The sequence below is a fragment of the Centroberyx gerrardi genome, chromosome 14 (genome assembly GCF_048128805.1).
Source record: "Centroberyx gerrardi isolate f3 chromosome 14, fCenGer3.hap1.cur.20231027, whole genome shotgun sequence".
Taxonomy (NCBI): domain Eukaryota; kingdom Metazoa; phylum Chordata; class Actinopteri; order Beryciformes; family Berycidae; genus Centroberyx; species Centroberyx gerrardi.
The window spans coordinates 15,188,609-15,209,836 of NC_136010.1; the positions used below are offsets into that span (position 1 = coordinate 15,188,609).

The 21,228-nt window shown below is 42.4% G+C and overlaps 1 protein-coding gene across 3 annotated transcripts; it reads left to right on the forward strand.

Annotated features, from left to right (window-relative positions):
* The first annotated feature begins 710 nt into the window (after positions 1 to 710).
* On the forward strand, positions 711 to 19,766 carry LOC139928282 (poly(rC)-binding protein 4-like). 3 transcript variants are annotated; one of them, XM_071920764.2, is made up of 14 exons: positions 711 to 837; positions 1,055 to 1,078; positions 2,521 to 2,553; positions 3,932 to 4,048; positions 7,864 to 7,995; positions 9,367 to 9,495; positions 10,869 to 10,943; positions 12,502 to 12,573; positions 14,315 to 14,356; positions 14,466 to 14,545; positions 15,013 to 15,032; positions 15,145 to 15,200; positions 18,137 to 18,306; positions 19,041 to 19,766. In XM_071920764.2, the coding sequence occupies exons 1-14, from the start codon at positions 730 to 732 to the stop codon at positions 19,387 to 19,389; spliced, it is 1,407 nt and encodes a 468-aa protein (XP_071776865.1). In that variant the 5' UTR covers positions 711 to 729; the 3' UTR covers positions 19,390 to 19,766. The 3 variants fall into 3 exon arrangements, with proteins under 3 accessions (XP_071776865.1, XP_071776864.1, XP_071776862.1); XM_071920763.2 differs by lacking the exon at positions 15,013 to 15,032 and having other exon boundaries at positions 14,300 to 14,356; positions 14,466 to 14,541; positions 15,151 to 15,200; XM_071920761.2 differs by lacking the exon at positions 15,013 to 15,032 and having other exon boundaries at positions 14,466 to 14,541; positions 15,151 to 15,200.
* Positions 19,767 to 21,228: the final 1,462 nt, after the last annotated feature.

Genomic DNA, 21,228 nt, shown 5'->3' on the forward strand with positions numbered 1-21,228 from the left:
GCCTGGAATATAGCTGACAGTGCTGGTGCTTCTGTTCAATATCCTGCACACACTATAGTCTTCATTATGACTTTGTTATGAATGGCCATCAATATTAAATTGACTCATACTGATGAATAAGTTCTTCATAGAGATATCTGATTTCAATGTGCTGCCTTCAAGGCCTCCCATGTAATAGCCAGTCGGATTTTGTGAACTCACTTTGTGTTGTCCTCCATTCATCTGCATACTCTGTTGATCTCAGGGAATTATCATTGAGTCAACAACGCAGTTACATACAAAACGAGCTTGCAGCTTGTGTGAAAATAAATAGAAACACAATGGTTTGTTTAATAGTGACACATAATACTCAGTGAATGATGGCACTGAATTAATGTTCCTTGTCAAGGATTTTGTGTATGTGTATGTGTGTGTATGTGTGTGTGTGTACACGCACATGCACCAGCTTTTGGGTGTATAGAAGTGTGCATACAAGCATGTATATGTGTATGACTTCATCCACATATTTCTTTGGTATAATGGAAGCCTTGTATATTTTAGAACAACAATAAATTCTTTTGAAATACTGAACAGCGTTTTTTTTTATAAGCTCAACAAGAATAGTTCCCCAGTCTGACTCCATCAATCATTACTCTATTGTCTCCCAGCGCAGCACTGAAGGATTTGGGAGATCTAGAGAGCCAGCGCTGGCCTTCATTTGACTGCGTGACCAGCGCATGAGCCTTGTTCATGCGTCTCCCTGCGTGCCACTCCCACATAACTATGAACTGTGAGCAGGACTTTGGAGACGGGGGCTTGGGAGTGACCCTCACGCTTCGACTGCTCATGCATGGAAAGGTACAAGCCAGCCGCATCCACTACAAACAATGTTTATGAATATGCTGTTGCATTCAGCTATATCTCTTTCTAGTTTAAGATTTATTGTTGTTTTTTAAATTATAAAATTGCTTTATAGAATTGATACATTTTGAAGGGTTACTGTAAGGAGTAAGTGTTTCAAATGTATTTGCTTTTAATTCATTGTGTGTAATTGCTTTTTTTTTTTGCATTTTAGGAGGTTGGCAGCATCATAGGAAAGGTGAGAATTGCTATTTAAATTCTTCTGTAATAAGTACACCTGATATTAAGTTATGGATTATAATAACCAGATGAGGTAGATGTTTTGAAATGCTATGCTAGTTCTTATGTAAATGTATTGTTATTTTGGAGAACTGTCCATTGCTCTAAGCCAAAGACCTTAATGATGCCTTCTGTGTGGATTCATAACAAGCCTTTGTAGAATTATTTTCCCTCTCGGTATTTTCTTTATGTTTTGAAATCAACGCCAAACACAAAGCCTCCTGACAAGCCATTTTTGTTCTGAGTATCTACATCCTAAATGTAAATGCCTTAAACCAAGCCTCTTAAGACTCTCTCCATCCCCTAATGCAGCACACTAATCCATCAAACAAAAACATTAGTGCATTGACTGCAAGTCCCCTGTTGAAACTGAGCTCCAAAGACATATTACTGTTGTCCCCTTGTGGGCACTTTCAGTGTCGGTTAGGAAGGGCTGGGCTGCTCGGCTCTATGTTGCTTCGCTCGCTCCCGCTATCATGCCTTGTAATACAACTCTTACAAAGCACATCAATGGAAAAAAGAAAGAATAGAAGAAAGACTGGTAGGAAGAGAGAGATGGAAAATCTATATAATGAATGTAGAAAGTAAAGAATGCTGGAAAGAGAGATGAAGCAATGGATATAGCAATGCATTGCAGAGATCAAAATGTCTTAGGGTGAATAGAGGATAAGAAGACAGAGTGGGAGAGAGAGAGTGAGAGAGAGAGAGAGAGGTGTTTGGCACATGCCTGACTGAGAGCCACTTGATCTGCAGTACTACACCCTCCAATCCTTTTTCTCTTCCTATCTCTTAGGCAAGCCTCTTGTCCCTCCCTCATCAATACAAGGCTGACACCAGAGTCACAATGGACCCCAGATAACACTCGAGTTTGGTGTTTTTAAATTACACCCTAGAATATAACACAAATGACAGGGTAGCTCAGTGAATGAGGTGATACTAAGCAAGTGGTTGTCAGTGCATGTATGAAGGTGTGAATAGGAATGATGAATAGGGGTGACAGCTTTGGGCTTTAGCCAAAAGGAAATGATAGAAGGAGAGGCAATCTAAGAGCAGCGGAGGATGTGCTGCTGTATGACAGAGGTGTGACAAAATGCTCTTGTCCCTGACAGGGGGTCTTCACACAGTTTGCACATGCAGGTGTTGCAGCAGGTGTACACGTATCCCCTTCGAGGCACAAATATATGTGATACCTGACTGAGACAGTGTGCTGAGGACATCACACCGCAGTACGCTGCATGCTGAAATTCCAGCTGAAATTTGTTCTGTTAAATTCTAATCAGGTTAATGCGGCTTGAATTGGCAGATTTCATTCAGAGGTGGAGGACACTGTGAAGTCAGTACTTTTCACACAAACCGCATTGGATTCTGTTTAAAGTTGTCCTTCATCTTCTCTTCCCCCAGAAAGGAGAGACGGTGAAGAGAATACGAGAAGAGGTATGTTATTCACGCTTTAGCGTTTCAATCATCTGTGGAGGTACTAGCATGATTTCATGTCCTCATACTAAGCAGCTGTTGATTGTTTTGTGTGTGTGTGTGTGTGTGTGTGTGTCTCTGTGTGTGTTTGTATGAAACGGTGTGTGCGTGTGTGTGCGTGCCACAGACCCCAAGAGAAATCAGCATATTTTGTTCTCTGTCTCTTATACCAGAGACATGAACCAACCGCAAAATTGTATTTCCTACCTCCTGTGTAGTCCAGTCTACCACCACAAGTACAGCAGGATACAGGTTACAAGAGAAAACACGATTCAATCTGAGATGGCCTTCAATATTAGTCAGGATGCCTGGTAGTTGTGTTCATTAATATTAAGGCTCAGCTCCCTCTCACTCTGAGCTGTGAGTCTGAAAAGCATACAGAACAGGTATATTGTCTGACTTGCCTTTTGGGCAACAACGACTTCTTTTTCAATTAAAATCCTCTCTCTCTCTCCATCATTCACTGTCCCTCCTTCGCCTCCTCTCTAACCTCATCCTCGCTCGGTGCCTGTCCCTCTGTCTTACGGGATTTTTTTCTGCTTAACGCAACTTCCTTTGTCTCTGTCTGCCCCTCTACCCCCCCCCCCATAAACCTCAAGGGTGCAGTTGAACCGACGCCGCTTGGTTAACTCTTTGTATTAAAAGTAATTAGGGTGACATTGTAGTGGTACATGTGACTCTTTTTCTGCATGCTAAGGTTTTATGTTGTACTTTATGAGGCAGAAGGATAAACAGAGGGATGGGGAGGTCATGGGACAATGCAGCCGCTGCAGAGCTGCTGGATAAACCACTCACCCACGGCAGTCATCCATCCATTCATCCATTCATCCAGCCAGCCAGCCAGCCAGCCAGCCAGCCAACCAGTCAGTCAGTTCGGGCTTTTGTTAGTTCCTCATTGTATGAGCCTCATCCTGGCAGTTGTCCCCCAGGCCTTATGTACAGCCACGGTGGGAGCATGACTCATTGGAGTGACTGGAGAAAACGTCCCAGAGGTCAGAGCGCTGTCCTGTCTCTACTCATATGACTCTAGCTCAGAGGGGATCTGGAGAGAAATACAAGGGCACAAAATGGAGAGGGATGAGGGCAGGGGATTTATTGCACCATGGACAATGCCCAGAGGAGAAACTCTATTAGATTGTCAGTCTGTGATACAGAGATGTGCTGTGTAACTTTCAATCTCACCTCCTCTCCCTCATCTCACTTGGCTTCTTCCCCCTGACTCTGCCTCTCTGGCCACTTCAGCCCTTTTTCTCACTTCGAAACTTAACCACGAGGAGATTAATATCGACTTTTTAAGTGACCCGGCGACCTCCTCCCTGCACCCTGTCTGTCCCCACAGAGCAGTGCGCGGGTCAACATCTCCGAGGGCTCCTGTCCAGAGAGGATCATCACCATCACCGGCTCCACAGACAGCGTCTTCAGAGCCTTCACCATGATCACATACAAACTGGAGGAGGTAACTACAATGCTGCAACACGTTATATAATACGCCATCACAGCTCATGTGGTAGGATGAATTTAGTCTGGTTCATAGTTCATAGTTCATAGTATGGGTGTAGCCAAAATAACTTGCAACTGATAGGAGAAATAAAAGCTGCTGAAAGCCATTTCACCACAACATTATTATAAGATGCCATTTCCTGAGCTTCACCTCAGCACTACCACTAATGTGCTTTTATCACTAGCGATTATACTCTAAACCGAAGTGATGGTAGGAAAACATTTAGCTGCATTTGATATCATGATGTGCTTTCAGGTAAGATTATACTGCAGATGAAAATTGGTGGCAGCCCGTGGTAGCTGCTGTTGCAAAACCGTTTTGGCTCACATCATAGTTATTGTGGTGAGAAGAATGGCATGATGAATGAATTTGCCACCTCTTCTGCATATACAGCAAGTCGTTAAATTTCATTTGTCAGTTGTAGGGCCCTTTAAAAGTGCTGCAACAGATGAATGAATTTATACCTTTTATTTGGAGAATAAAAGGTATAAATTTGTTTGAACATGTTATTTCGAGAAGGAACACGCGTCACTGCTCCACACTTGATAAAAGGGCAGATGACATTAAGTTTGTACCTCTTAATTAAAGACGGGAGGTTTGTGTATGATCTACTTTTGATTTACTAATGAGTTATAGGTAACAGGTTTTCCTCATGCTGTTGATCCCCATGGTGACTCCATCCATCAACAAACTAATTAATATGGTGGAATCAGAGCCGTCTCCACATTGAGTTAGCATCACAGCAGACACTAGCTTGGAAACAGGTGCTCCCTGCTCAGGTCCACCGCCTTCAGTAAACACATGCTGGCTGGGAGCACTGTGCAGTATTCATTAAAGATCTTTCGCACTCACCTCCTCACCTGTGTTCAGCTGAAACTTTTGAGTTTCCATGGCAACATGCTGGCTGACCCACTGTGCGCATGCAGCTTCCACCATTGTTGAGTGGTATATGTCTGACATCTTTAATTAACAACAAAGGGGGGGAATAATCTCCTTTTGTGGCCATTGAGTATTTGACGTAATGGTTGTTTCTCCCTCTATACAATGTATGATTACTCAGAAACAAATAAAAAACAGGGAGACAAGTTCACTTAATTGCTTTCATTTCACCAATTGATCACGAATATTGATAATAATGAAATCCAACAAGTCACTAGGTTGTAATGCACTGCATCAAAGGTTGTGTGTGTGTTACGGATGAGGATCTCACCCAATTTTTGCCACATGGGAGTGAACACACATTTATGCAAATAAAGTGATCAGATAATTCAAAATAAAGTATTCTGTTAATACAAGACATACAGTACTGTACCATACATGGCTTTTTGTTCCCAGGTGTTGAGATAGAGCAAGCATGAAAGCCACATAATCTTTCTGTATTGGGGTCCTTATCCCACCCACAACACAATATGCACTGGGGATTAAGCCAAGCAACTCTTTGTGCGACTAGTGCTTGTGTTACCCGCGGCCTTATTTCCGCCAATTTGCTTTGAGTGTCTCTTTTTGCGAGGATGGTGCAGGAAAGTATTGGAACGTTCACAGTTGTTAAGATACGGCGCGTATTTTTAGATCAAATCAAGAAAATGACGCCCAGAGCCTTGTGATTGTACTGACGAGCTACGTGCTTCTCTTATGATGAGACGAGACGCCAGAGAGCCTGAACCGCCCCACTAAATATAGACATGGAGCAGAGACGCATTAGAGGCACATCACAACGTGCTTTTTAAACTTAAAGTTCACAATTTATTGGAAAAAATAAATGTGTTTCCCTTCACAAATGAAATCCCTTGAGGGTCTATGAATGGAAACACATCCACGCTGCCCCCTCTTAAGTCTAACTCTACTAATTTTTATGTTATTGCAAACTGCCCCCAACACATTCCTTTCAAAAACAAGCAGTGTTTTTGGCATTCTGTTACACGCTTGTTTTTTCCGGCCAAGTTATTGGGTTGTACTCTGATGGGCAGAGAGACAGTGAGCTGTATTTACATTTCAAAGGCTCAGAGAGACACACTGTTCATTAATTAAGAGCTCAGTCTCCACCCACAGCAGAGCAGGGATCGGCGGTTTGCTACCTGCACTGTAAAAAATACTCATCAAATCAATAATGTAGTTTGGTCAACTAATTTGTTTCTTTGCCTCAACTTGCCTAGTGCTGTTATTTTGCACACTCTAATACTGCTATAATCCTTGCTTTTCCCCAAGCTTCTCATTGATGCATTCTACTTAACGTGTTGAATTTGTTGGTTGCATATGTTTATATCACTATTTGCTGCTGCAATAACCCAATTTCCCCACAGGAATCATTTCAGTTTCATCTTATCTTCTGCCTTTTTAGTGCATTTATAACAATGATTTGCTGTAGAAATCATAGCACAAACATGGATGAAATCAATATACATTTTAACTCCACTAAGAGCTTGACTTTACTCAATTAGTGAGCCTTTTCATTAAATGTTGTCAGTTTCCTTAAGCATATATACTCACAGTAAATGTGTCTTATAATCTGACATGTGAAAATATTACTTTAATCCGGTTTTATGGTCACTGGCACTGCAACCATAGTAGTGTGTCAACCTTTAAGCACTTTTAAGGGTTGTGACTCTCAAATTACATGTCAAAATGCTATCTTTCCATACTCTCATGAGTTGTTTTTTTTTCATCAGTGTGTCCAACAGTCCTGACAATTCAAATTGAACCCCATCTCATTTCTTAAAACACAGCTCTGTCAACCTCTACCTCTACCAAAAGGCATCTTTCATGAAGTTATATTTAAAGGAATTTAAACCTTTTTGTGGTGTGACAAGGTTCAGTTCCTTGGAGGGGCGGAAGGACACATGCAGCGGGTGTTCTTGTTCAGTCTGGGTTTTATCCGGCAGAGGGAATAACTCACAACACAAATTACACACCACCGGTGCTGGAATTAATGTCTCTCCTTTCGTGGAGAATTCAGCACTCTATATGAATGATTAAACAGTCTTTCCAGGCACACACTGGACTTGGCAGTTGTGTGGTGGTTCTGGCCAGCCTATAGGCTTCTCTCCCAGCATCTACTGGAGCACACAGATACAGAGGCAGAGGTTAATTAGGTGCAGGTGCGGGACCGCTCTCTGCTCCCTCCGCCTCCCAGCCAGCGCTCCACCTGCCACAGTACGGGTCCCATCAGCTTATTCTGTTGTTCAATTAATTTTCATGCAATAGATACTGGGCATGGGCGCCTTGTGATTAAATGGACTCGAAATTATGAGTGCATTGCCAACTTATTGTTCAGAGTTTTGGCTTTGGAGGCAGTTGTAATGAATTGTTGTGTCTACTGTATTACATTTACCCACTGAATAAGCTATTTTAAGACAATGCAAGTCATTCTAATAAGGAATGAAATGTTGACCTGGCACATTGCGGCATGGCGTACTAAATTGGAGAGATTGTAAATTCACTGAAAGTTGCTTTTGACTTTGACTTATCCAGTATCCAGTGATGAAGTTGAAAAGTGTGTTAAAATGCATGTAAACACCTAACAGACCTGAATGAGGTCTATTCAAGCTCAGCCCTTTTTGACCGCTCAATGGCCCGATCTGTTAAGTCTGAGTCGTTGGAGTTATGCCCTCAAGTGACTTATCCCTCCCTCTCTCCCCACCTCTACCCCTCCTACTCTTCTTCTGATGTTTTCCTCTTTCCCTCTGGACCCCTGGACCTCTCTCTCCTCTTTCTTTCCAACTGATTCACAGCACATTTTCCTTTGCCAATATCATCTCCCTGTCTCCCTCCAGGACCTGACTGCACTAGTGGCCAACGGCACCATCAGCTCCAAGCCACCAGTCACCCTGCGGCTGGTTATCCCTGCCAGCCAATGTGGCTCTCTCATTGGGAAGGGAGGGGCCAAGATAAAGGAGATCAGAGAGGTGAGCAGCCAGAACACAAATCTACTCCATCCTCCATGTCCTTGATTTCATTTTCCCTCATCTGTACCTCAAGGCCTGCTGTTTTTGCCTTCATAGTATGCACTAAATGACTAATAGTACCCAGCTGAATACATACATCATTACATTTTAGCTTTGCAGTAGACGTTCTTATCCAGATTGAGAGCAATTACAATGCAAGCATATAAATTAGGGTTGGAGCAATAGTGATCAAATTAATCTACAGCTATAAACTGGTAAACCAGTACAGGGAATCAAACTATTGCTCAACAGTGCTGATTGAGTTCAGAGGAAATTACTATTTAGGAAAGTGCACAGCTATTTAAGTAAACACAAAACAAATGTCCTATAGCTGACATTTTACTTAGTCTACAATTAGGTTTGCACTAAATAATTGCCAATCACTGAAGAAACTCGTCCGCAGCTTAATCTCTTCTCCTGCAGTGCCAGTGACATGAGGAGTGGCAGGAACCACCTCAGCCGAGACAATACAGTCCAGATAGATCACTTAACACAACACATGACTCAGCAGTGGCAGCTTTGAAAGGAAAAAATCCTGACTACATTTTGGCCAGTTTGAAATGTTAGGATTGAACCCACATCAGATCTGCTGCCAGAGACTTCTAACTGGCTGCTGAGAACTTCAGCGATGTTAGCTGCCTGCCGCTCTATGAATAGAATCTCAGTCTCTCTCATTATGGCCAATACTTTCTCTGGTGCTGGCATCCATCTGTTTTGCTGCATTTATACAGCGAAAACAAGTTGGGTTTTCTTGTAAACATAATCCAGAGGTGATCCGGTTGCAGATCTGTGTTTAATATCCCATTTGTTCACTTGAAATGACCACAGAAAAAAAAAAACAGGTTAGGCATTTCAGACATGTGCAGTTCAATAAAATCCTCCAGTCTATTAGTGGCAGCAGCACATGTAGATGGCTGCCCTTCTGGCGAGCATAAAAAATGAAGACTGTTGGTAATGGCTGAGGTGAGGCTGATTACTTTACAGATGCTAAAATTAGTCATTTCTTGTTGATGCAGCTGGAGTTGGCTTTATCCTAACCAGCGCTCCTTGCCTGCAGCCATTCTATCTCAGGGAGGCATCAGCTGAAATCAAGAGCATGACGTCTTTTGATCGTGGATGAGTTCTCATCCATCTACGACCTGACAGGACTTGACATTAAACACACTGCAGCATGGTTGGGCTCCTTCAATAGGATAGGGGGAAAACTGTAATGCCTCTCTATCGTAAGGTCAACAAAGCCCCCACAAATGGAGCGTTGGCAGTGTAATCACAACTTGTCTTATCTCCAGAATCAGACTAATCCTTTTTTTTTTAAACCCCTATCACTGCCAGAGCACCGGAGCTCAGATACAGGTGGCAGGGGATTTGCTGCCCAACTCTACTGAGCGGGGGGTGACGATATCTGGGAGTCAGGACTCAGTAATCCAGTGTGTCAAGCTCATCTGCACAGTAATCCTGGAGGTAGGAAACCTACCATTCCTCTCTCTGCCTCACATCCCCACACCTAGACGACATTTTGTCAGCGCTCTGCTGCAGCAACCTGAAAGAAATAATTGCTGGTGACATGCATGCTCTAATTTTGCACTTATTGTCTGTTTCACTGCAGCTACTTAGTTAATCCATTTTTTGGTAGGTTGCATTAATGTTATTTGTTAGTGTTACCTATGACAGTGTTGAATTGTAGTCCTCTATATGGATTCAGAGCACTGATGACTGCAGATGGAAGGGCTTCATAGCATTATCCTCATCTACAATGTTATACTGAAGAAATACCATTAGGAAATACACAGTTTCTGTCTTGTAGAGTTATGGTTAAAGCTAACTCATCTTTTACACCACTCACCCATGTCTCTTTCAACTAATGGACTCAGGATGGAGTCGGAAGGTGTAGCGCCCGGGTCAAAGTTTTCCATTGTTGGAAAGAACACCAAGCTGTTAACAGAAAACAAACTGACCTGCAGCGAACTCTGTCCACCTTCAGACAACAGCTCTCTTGAGAAAATTGAGGAAGAGATGAGAGAAAAACAACCCCAAGCACAATTTCTCTCTGTGTGTTCATGGCAGCGCACAAGTCCTTTTTGTTTTAGCATTGCAGCTGGACCTGACTGACTAATTGCTAGTTTGATCCAGTTTTCCAGGGCTTTCTTCAAAGGCTTGCAAGTTTCATTAGGATTCTATACCAGCGGGTTCTTGCTTTTGGCTCCGAGATGTAAATTATGCAAAGTTATACAAAGAATTTGCTGTGACTACTCCCACAGAAAAGATGCTCCACATTTTGAGACAAAAAAAAAACTGCAACAGTAACACCAACACTGCAGTCACTTGATAAGTTATACAATGCCGTGTACACTGTTATACCCGTGTATAATCTCCTTTTCTTATTGGCCTGTGAAGAATTTTATCTTAAAATGTCTCCTTGTCAGTGAAATGTATATGAGTGTGGATGCTTGATTTATCCGGAGGGTAATTCACTGCTGAGCCTGAAGCGGAGATACAAACTAAAAATCAGGCCTATTATCCGTAAAGAGCTCTCACTACGCTGCTTCAATTATTCAGTGAATGACTAATATTACCAAAAGGAAAACAAGGAAGGGAACAATGTCAATGTCATTAGCAGTTTAATACATCATTAATTGTTATTGTATTTTAATGTAGCGGATAGTTCAACATCATTTGCTCTTGCGGTCTCACTCCTTGACAGCGTTGCTGACGTCTCTCCGGCGATAGTGTAGAGCGTATTCACGTTAGCTCTGACTCGCTCCTAGCCTGCCTGTGTTTTTGATAAAAGTGTATCTCACAACCCCAGACCCCTTGTCCTATTTTTGACTCCTTAGTCTCCCCCGAAGGGTGCCACCATCCCCTACCGGCCGAGTCCTTCACCAGCTGCCCTCCTCATCTCGGGGAATCAGGTGAGGATGTGGGATTCAGCCCAGACAATTTGGGCAACCTAGCTATGTGGTAGATTAGTGTATGAGGCAGTGACCTCTTCACATGAAAAGATTAAGTCCAGGTGGTTGTTGGAGCGGTTTAGAGGCATGGCTTGATACTTGTGTGATCAAATCCTTTTTTAAAGTGAAGAAAAAATAGTCCAAAAGACTAGAGAGTTCACTCCAAAGGTAAAGAGTAGAGCTGAAGGTGGTGTTAAAGCATTAAAAAGCCTTTATTCTAATGGCGTCTTGGTCGAAACCTGTTGGCTCTTTTAATGGGACTCTTCTGTGTACCTTGAAGAATATTCTCACTCAGTGACGACAGACTGCAACATTATTTCTCTTAAAATACCTCTCTTTACCGTTAAAATCTGACACATTTTGACATGTCTTTATCAAAGTATGTATGTTATTGAGACTTTTTGACAAGCACCTCTATCCCAAGAAAAAAACGTTTTGTTGCACAATACTAGAAATTAACTGGATCTTCTATGTACCTGTTGGTTAGTCTTTAGAATAAAGGCTTTCTAATGCTTTAACACCGCCTTCAGCCCTCCTCTTTACCTTTGGAGGGACTAGAACACCGTAGTCTTGTGGACTATTTTTTATTAACCAGTTTCTTCCTTTGTTCTGAGAGCACCTGCATATATTATAAGCATAGGCTACCTATCCTCTATACAGAGCACCCAGTGCATTTTCTATTTATTCCTTTTTTTAATGGAATAAATAATTCTTGACTCATCTTGGGGTGAAGACAAGATAAGAGTGGGGTAGGGGGGTTGGGATGTATAGATGCTGCTGTTTGGAAAAGGGACAGATATCCTCCCTCCCATGGAGAAAGACACGAGATTAGCAAGTGAGGCTGGAGACCTCTCGTCTCCTCCGGCTGCAGCGGAGCCTGGATATTCTGCATGGCTGTCAGCAGTTCTGACACTGTTTGTGCTGTCTCAGACTCTGGTCAATTTATGGTATGGCATTGTGTTTTGATATTCCTCATAATAAGCTATCAAATTAAACTCGGGGTGAGGCTCTGGTCCCTGGGAGATGGAAGGGCTTTAATGAAGGCTGCACAGTGATAAGGGATGTTTGTGTAATTTGTCAGAGGAGAAAATGAAGTGGAATGGGAAAGGCGCTGCTGATGAGTCATAGCCTAAGCCTGTTAGGTGTGTGCTGGAGAGTTAGAAATGCAGCTTCAAGGACCTCTCTCCAACCAAATTTGATCTTTAGTCAAAGCCCCAGAAAAAAGGAAATGGGAAAGTTTTATTCAGTCTTTAGGCAAATGAGCCATGAAATATTCCAGCTGGCAAGTACATATTTGCTCATTCTAATCATTACTCCCAATGCAAATATGATGACTATCTGACTTTATAAACATGATAACTGGTGTAATTTAACAACATTTCCCTAATTAACTATTTCTATGTTCATATTCTGTGACAGTACTGAACTGTCATTTGCAGACAAGCTTCTGATAAATTATTCTTCTCTCTCTAACGTGAAGCTCAAGGTGTTTCTCTCATGTGTCACTGTGTGTATGTAGGTGTTTGAGGCATCAGAATTTGCACCCCACCCTCTGTACTCAGTCACCCAGGGTGGCCTCGACCTCCAGCAGGTAGGTGTCATCTTAACTGAAGATTCATTCACATGACGGTGAATAGTCTGTGAATAATGTCTGTAATTCCACTGAATATAAAAAAAATGTCTGTAGAAATCTGTGTACACTGCATTTTTCTAACACTGGTATTAAAGTTTGGTTATGCCAACAGGCAAGATTAAATTATTATTATTTATTTAGTTATTTTTTGTGGAGGATACCTTAGCATGAAAGATGGAATGAGATTCAGGCTTGTGAGGAGGTGAGTGGTGAGTGAGGTCAGGGGTTGTGGTATGTCCAAAATTACACAGTCCATCATCTGGCATGAGGCATTAAAAACAACAGCTGAATGTAAGCTGCGCCTATTGTTCTAGTCTGTCATCAGAGACATAACCCCTTCTGAAACCTGATGCTGTCACACACACCGCCACAGCCCCACCACCTATAATTTTTAGTCCTTCACAGCTCCGCACCAGAAACAGAACGGGTTCAGGAATATTCCGCTCATGATAATAATAGCAGCATACTGTCATAACGTCAGAATGGGAGATACAGTAGCTACCGACAAATCAGTCGCAGATGGAAAAATGTAATTTTGGGGTAATGTAATATAAAGTGAATCACTGTTGAGACCACTCATGCTGTAAATGGCAGGATTATTGCTAATAATTCATGCTGTTTTCTTGTAATTTCTCATATACACAGTTATAATGTATTGATGCATTGTGGGGGAGAGCTTTCAGTGTCCTCCAGTTTATGGCCCTGGTATGGACTGGTAATACTAGCCAGACTGCTGGCGTCAGTCAGAATTGAGTTAAGCTAAGTGCTGTCTGGTCTGGCCATAACTGCTATGAGAAAAGGCTACAGACAACACCCTCACTAATTACAGGAGGGAGGGAGGTGGTGCTGGACAAATGAGTCAGATAGAATGATAGATAGATACCGTAGATAGATAGATAGATAGATAGATAGATAGATAGATATATAGATAGATAGATAGATAGATATTCATTCTCAAACAGAGAGATGAATGGAGGTGTTTGAGGGAGTAGAAATGAGGGTAAGTGAGCGAGAGAGAGAAAGAGAGAGGGCTCACGCGTATGTGAGTGTGCATAATTTAAGATAATGGGGGATGGGTGATAGGTAGAGTTGAAAATGAGGGAAGAAAAAGAAATAGCGAGAAAATGAGATGATATGGGAGACAACTGAAGGAAATTGCACAGGTCACGTGTCAAAGGTGTTACGTGTAGCATTTTAATATCAATAAATCATTACCACGTTAATTTTGAGACATTACTGTAATTACCATAAACAAACGAGACCATTTCGGAGAAGATTGTCAGCTTCTACCTGCCTCTGCACTGCATTTCACATTGTGTGCTATCGGGCCGGATTTCACAGGAAATCTGCTGTATTATTTTACAGCACAACTGAATATTGCTTTAAGGCACAAAATAGGAACTGTTCTACTTTGCAAGTAATACACAACTTTTGAGAAACCCAAAATGCTACACATAGCACCTTTCAAAGACCCCCGGCTCCTGTCCAGTTCTGGCTGAAATACAATCAAGTAATTCCCTTATGCTGAAAAACACATGATGTCTGAATGTTTATGAACAATGTATTGTTTCAAAGTGCAGCGTTATAGTTGACGTATTATGTATGACAGTAAAGCACTTTCATTAATGGGCTAAGGAGTTATGGGCAGTGTGAATGTTTTATTGCTGTAATTTACTTAATGCAGGATACTCTCTTGCAGGCCTACACTGTGCAAAACCAATATGGCATTCCACACTCAGAGGTACAGTATATGTTTAACAATTTGTGGGAATATTATAGTTCAATATAGCATGAATGTTTCTGATGGTTTTGTGTACACTGCATCAGGTTTCTTGCTCTCTATTTCACAGTTGGCCAAGCTACATCAGCTGTCAATGCAGCAAAGCCTGAGTCCAATTGCCCAGCCTGCTTCAACTCTTATACCTGGTAGGTGTAGTAGTAACAATAGTCGTCACTGCCAAATCGGCTGGCATTTTGGAGTAGACATAAACAAGCAGTATTTGCACTGGATTATATTACCACTACCCTGACAACCAAATGAATAGTTAAATTCAGCAATTTGTCCTAAAAGAATTAAGCACCATGGAGAGTTTTGTGTTTTCAATTGCTCTCTCCATCTGTAGTTTGTTTATTGTAGATTTTTTAACATGCCTTTGGATGTCAGAGTTTGGGACTCCATGTCATTAGCAGCACTGATTATGTGCTTATGTGCTTGTGGCAGTGAGGAGGAGGAGAATAAGCTTTATAGCTCTTGTATATCTCCCAGTCAGAGAGAAAACTATTATGCAAAGTGATATGTTCCACAGAGTCAGAGGACGGGGAGAAAGAAAAGAATGTGTGCCATGTTAAACATCAGTCCATTAAAATTTAAATTAACTGCTTTGCTAAATCTAGCAGTTCTACACTGAGTGGGTTTCTTATACAGCATATCAATGACAGTTTGCGTGACTTCACTAACTAAAGGAATTTAATGCACATTCAAATGCGTGATATGTCAATTTTATTACGTTGATGCTTGTATTTCTCTCTCATTAGGGATGGACTCCAACTCTCAGACATCTCAGGAGCTGCTTATTCCCAATGATGTAAGGTTTAGCAACAAATGAATTTTGAATTCTCATTTTTATTATGTTGTTAGACAGAATTGCTCCATCAGAACAACAGTAAAAACAACGAGAAGTCAGCGCAAGCGTCACATGTTCAAAGACTCTGGAGCAGGTGACTTCAGTTGCTCGAGGCCCGAAGCCCCAACTGCGAGGATGTCTTGTGCGACTTCAAAAGAGACGGGAGACATGTTGGCAACTTACTAATTATCCCCATTATTCTAACCTCAGACTCACCCAAGGTTAAGGGGATTTTGAGCTGATATGGATCCTTTTGCATTATTGTCTGGGCTGCAGTTGCAGTGTCTTAGAGTGACTCCCATGAGTACCCAGTAAATCCTCTCATGTTCCCTGACCTACTTAGAAGCTGTCTGCTGTCAAAACAGCCAATAAAAAACAGACAAAGATCCTTTCCGTCTTCACTTAGCCTCTGCAAGGGATAGACGAAATGTCTCTCCAATCTGAGGGTAGAAATCACAATGCTTAGATTCATTTGAAAATGAAGTCCAACTAAATTTCCCTTCGATGATCAGTCTAGTATTGGTTTTGCCTGCCTTGGTCAGAGAATATCTGGCTGTCAGCTTTGTCTAGTAATTGAGGTAATTTGCTTCTTTTTGCTTCTTTTTGAGTTTGACTTGGAAAAAATAAGCCCATGAAACTCGCTTTTAAAATTAAATTTGTAATGAAGCCAGTCATGAAATTTCCAGCTCATATATCCAGTATTATAACTGAACCTTGTGCATTCTTCTCTTGAGAACCAAGGTCATCTATAAGAAATGCTAACATAATGAAATGTTCAAAACATTAAAATGCATTGAGATTCAAGACCAAACCTCATTAGCAACAATGACATTCCAATAATTTTCAATCAGTAAAATAACTTTTCACCTTTTTCCTATTTGGTATAATAGGCATAATGAGAAAACAAATAAGAATTGATCTGAATAATCAAGGGTTAACTGTATAGCAGACGGCTACAACCCTTCAGCAATGTTGCTAAAATGCCTGAGGGTTTTGTTTTTTTCCAAGTAAACCCCCCACATGCCAAGCTTTACAATGCGTCAGAGGAATGAGCGTGTTCAGGGCTATATGTGACAGGGACAGCTGTAAGCTCCAGCCATTGTTCCAGAGAGACTTATAGCCATGACTGAGCCTCGGCCCTCCCCAGGCCCGGCACACTCTGACCACACAGTCCGACTCTGTGCTCACGCATACTGAGGGAGACTTGCCCTTACAGTATGCACACACACACACACACACACACACACGCACGGAGGCATTCAGGAACTGCTTGCACACCGTCAGCAGTATACTGTACTTCTGCGCGAGGAAGATTTAGCCGGAAGAAAAATGGTTACACCCCCACCACCCCATCCCTCTTCCTGTGTCCTTTCAAATGACTGCCTCAGCAGGAACTCAAACAATATATAGGCCACTTAGAGTTTAAGACCAGGAGCGCCGTACAGCATTGCTGTCATTTGAACGTACTGCTTACGACAAATAATCACCATAGCAAACATACCTGCTATTTCTCTTGTGTCATTTATCTAGCCCTGCACAGATGAATTTGTATGCAGTTGCAATTTTCTTTGGTGAAAGGCATTGTTCATACAGGAGGGTGTGTGTCCTGAGGTCGTGCATACTAAAGTGGGCGTGCTGTTGACAGCTGGTATCCATTGACAGCTGGTCTAAAAGGCCAGGGTCCAGTGGAGATTCTTGGTCCCAGCGGGGGAGAGACATTATCTGTGATCTGAGGTCTGTAGTGGCCATTGTCTCTGGAGTTGCTCTTTAGGCTGGCTGCGCTCTGTGTCTACCCCCTGAATAATCTGCTGTGCCAATAATAGCCAGCCAGACCAACCAGGTCGCTGTGTGACAAATCAGACATTGTGGAACAGGCTGCTTACTTCTGGGGAAAGGAATGCGAATGTGAAATGCAGGGAGAAGGACAGGAGCACGAACGCCGTGTGTGTGTGTGTGCGTACGTGTGTGTGTGTGTGTTGTTGTGTGTTTCCACCTATGCGTCAGCCGCTGTTAAGCTGCCAGCACACACATACTACAAGTACTTCATCACTGTCTAGCCCACTCACTATATATCTGGCAGCATAACCCTGTCACTGAGCCCTGACACCCTGCGCTTGGGCTGATACTGCGGGCCTGGACTCTGGTCTTGAAGAATGAGATGATTACCTAGGCCTGGAGCTGTTAAATATCTATTGTCACTAATAGGCAGGAGTCCAAGTTAGGTAATGAAAACAGAGCAAAAGTGATAATGTATAGTGGAATGCCATAAAACCTCAGCGTCAGTGTCTAAACTACTCTCAGCAGAAAGACCGCCGCTCAAGCCGGTGGGACTCTATATTATATGTTTTGAGTTATTTTCCCATTACGTTTTCCATTAGTGGGGAGATGCATCTAGCTGGCTTGTGTTTGGGAAGTGATTTGTTTGGGAAGTCATCACGACTCTGAGAAATCAATAACCTTTTAGCCACTCAGATTAATGAGAGGCAAATGTGCCCTCTCTCGTCTCTTTTACCGGGGCACACGCAGTTGCAATTAAGGGAGACTCGGGGAAAAAAAAAAAGTGTTCTTGACATGCAAGATGGATGACTAAGCCACTGAAGACAAACAATGTGATTGCAATATTTAGAGTGGTCTGCATTTTGTATACAGTACATACAGTATTAAGTCAGCTCAACAGTACCGCACACAATTTTTTGTTCTAGTATTCTGCTTTTTGCCCTTTTCACCAGAATTAGTTTCATCAACACTGAGAAATAGCTGTTGTTTTATGCCTTCAAACAAATGATTTGTCAAATGTTTTCTTTGTACAGTATGCCAGCTGTCCTCTTAATTATATCCATCTAGCCGTTCATCTTTCCATCCATCGACCAATCTATCTTTCCCCACTTGTTTTGCAGCTGATAGGCTCAATCATCGGCCGTCAGGGCACTAAGATCAATGAGATCAGGCAGGTGTCAGGAGCTCAGATCAAGATCGGCAGCCAGCTGGACGGCACAAGTGACCGTCATGTCACCATCACAGGAACACCGATCAGCATCAACTTGGCCCAGTACCTCATCACCTCCTGGTAAGGGCCAGCGGCCAGCACAGCTATCCAATGAATCACCGCAGGCGCAGGCCTGGGGGAAATGCATTGCTTTAAAAGGGTCAAAGGTTACTGTATGGTGATACGTGATAATGAGGTATGTCCTTGTGCTGCTGGTAATTGGCCTCGAGGGAATGAAAAGCCGAGTTGTGTTGTTCTACATGGCGGTGTCTTGTAAGGTTTTTTGGAATTCTGTTGAAAAGGAGTATTGGCTATGAGGCTCTTGCATCATTTAATATTTTTCCAGAAACTTCACCTGAAGTTTGCAGCCATAGTTACAATACACACTACCAGTCAAAAGTTTGGACTGATTGAATGTACTATGTTTTTCATTATCATAAAGCCATTTTGATCTAAAGGCTTATGCATAGATGCTTGAAATTAGTTTCTTAGACAAATAGTGAAGTTGATCCTATGTATGAATTTCTTTCCAATGCCTTTGCCTTTCCATCAAGGCAAAGGGCGGCTACTTTAAAGAATCTAAAATATAAGATAGTTTTGATTTGTTTAACACTTTTTTGGTCACTGCATAATTCCATTTGTGTTATTTAATAGTTTTGATGTCTTTACTACTATTCTAAAATGTGGAAAATAGTAAAAATAAAGAAAAATGTGGTGTGTCCAAACTTGACTGGTAGTGTAATCCTCTAATCTTCATTCCCTGCCTGTCTCCGTGTCTCCCCATCCTCCCTCCTCTGCGTCTTCTGCCCACACAGTTTAGAGACAGCCAAATCCACGGCCCAGGCAGCCACCATGGGTGCTCCGGTCGACCTCAACATGGCCTTCACTCAGCCGGCCTCCCCGGCCGCCTCCCCGACTCCCACCCTGGCAGCCATGGGCGCCCTCACCCCGGCCCATGTCCTGGGCGCCCCCTATGGCGCCATGCCGCTCTCCGGCCTGCTGGGGGTGAAGTCGATGCCCTTCCTGACTCTGTCCAGCCCCGCCCCCACCGCCGTGGCCGTCACTGCGGCTCCCGCTCACACCACTCTGGCCGCCTACACCACCAAAATCTCCTCAGCCAACTGCATCAAAAAGCCAGAGAGACAGAAGTTCGCTCCCTACTGATGTAGCCTCCGCATCTCCGTGTGCGGAGAGTCAGATGAAGGACAGCTGTTCAGTCTTCTTCCACAAAACGCCTGATGTAGCCATAACCGCTGGCAGAGATTCTCTTGACTTTACTCTACGACGCACCAACAGAGAAGAGACCAATTGAGATTTGGACAATAGCTATTATAGGTTATTCCCACATATAGATAATTTGTGAGTTTCCCATGAATTGATGGACTGCTTTCACCTTCACCTCATCACTGTTAATGATCACTAATAAAGGGCTGGAACCTCACCTGAGATGCACATGTTGTTTAGACCATGCAGTGGTTTTTACATGTGTATCTCACGTTAGAGATCAGCCAAAAGTATTTATCCTTCAGTAAATTTGTAAATTATACTCAGATGACAAATGCTCTACTGTATGATGCTTTTATACAATGTCTATGTTTGCCTCTTGAAGTTTTTAAGAAAATTTGTAAATGTTTGGGGGGAATTTTGTTTTTTAATAATTTGTGCTATGGTACTGTACTGTACTGTTCAGTGTTATGTTTGTTTTGTTGGATTTCATTTGAAATGTGCAACTTGTTTAATCTTTATTTATTAGTATTGTTTCGTTTATTAAAAGTCTTTGTTTCCTGACATGGCTAACGTATTTGTCTCCCAGTTTTTATCCTTTTTCTAGCTTTATTTGTAGCACACTGGTGCACAAGATTATTAATCTGTTCCATTGCATGGCATGCAAACAACAAGCACATCTATTTGAAACCATTTTGATCAACCAAATTGATGTAGCAGCACAGAGACACACGCTCTGAAAAAAAAACACTATGCAAAGTGATGCAACGCCAGAACCAGGTTATTTTTGTTTCCCCCCTATCACAAGCTGGAAGGTGGCAAGTCATTCCAAGTGCCAGATTTTATGAGGGATGCTTTTCACATCATTGTGCTCTTGTCCCCCGAACAATAACTGCAGTGTGAGGCAGTGCAACCCCAGTGGGGAAAAGAGCTCGGCCTGCATGCACAATCAATGCACCGAACACATGCATGAGTGTATACACATACAAAAACAGATACAGTCTCACATAGACTTGGACACAGCGCAGCACATAAACGCTCTGAGGTCGCTCATTGTGAGTCCCACAAGACACGGGCGAAAATACAGCGAGGCTCCAAGACACGGGAGTTTGTGAGGATTGAGAGAGGAAGAAAAGAGCACATAAAGAGACAAGTGGAAAAATGAGAGAACCCACAGCGACGCTGTTAAAAGGAAATTCACTATCTGCATCAACATGCACCACAGCATCATCATCCTCTGGAGAGATAGTGCAGCTAGGATCCTTTCATCCTAGCTCTTTTTGACTGCACCATGGATACGCTTGACGTTGAGAGTGCAGAGTCCTCATTGTTGCCGAAGAAATTCATTTTCAGAGGCAAACAGACACATAACCCTCCCCTGCAACTTGAACGTTATTCAACTGAAGTCCACTGAGCGTCAAGGCAAAAATATGGGGGAGTCTTGAGAATTTAGTATTATTTTCTGCTGCTTTTCTGAGCTGTTGATATGACAAGGCCTTTGTTAGAATGCTAGAACTCTCTCTCTCTCTCTCTCTCTCTCTCTCTCTCTCTCTCTCTCTCTCTCTCTATCTATCTAACTCTGCCTAATGCTCATGCTAACCATTGGCTCAAAAAGGTCATAAAATATCCATGCCTACGTCTCTCTACCTCTGACATCTTTCTTTTCCTTTGTGCCTTTCTTTCTCTTCATCTTGCATCTCATAGCAATTACACTTTTCATACAGATCTGTTTCAACTAAAACAACTCCTTCAAATATGAGAATCTTCAGAAATTTATCA

Coding starts and splice junctions, on each gene's coding strand:
- LOC139928282 (XM_071920764.2), top strand. CDS start 730: ATGCGTCTCCCTGCGTGCCACTCCCACATAACTATGAACTGTGAGCAG. Junction 838..1,054: donor GACTGCTCATGCATGGAAAG/GTACAAGCCAGC, acceptor TTTGCATTTTAG/GAGGTTGGCAGCATCATAGG. Junction 15,201..18,136: donor AGCTGCTTATTCCCAATGAT/GTAAGGTTTAGC, acceptor CTTGTTTTGCAG/CTGATAGGCTCAATCATCGG.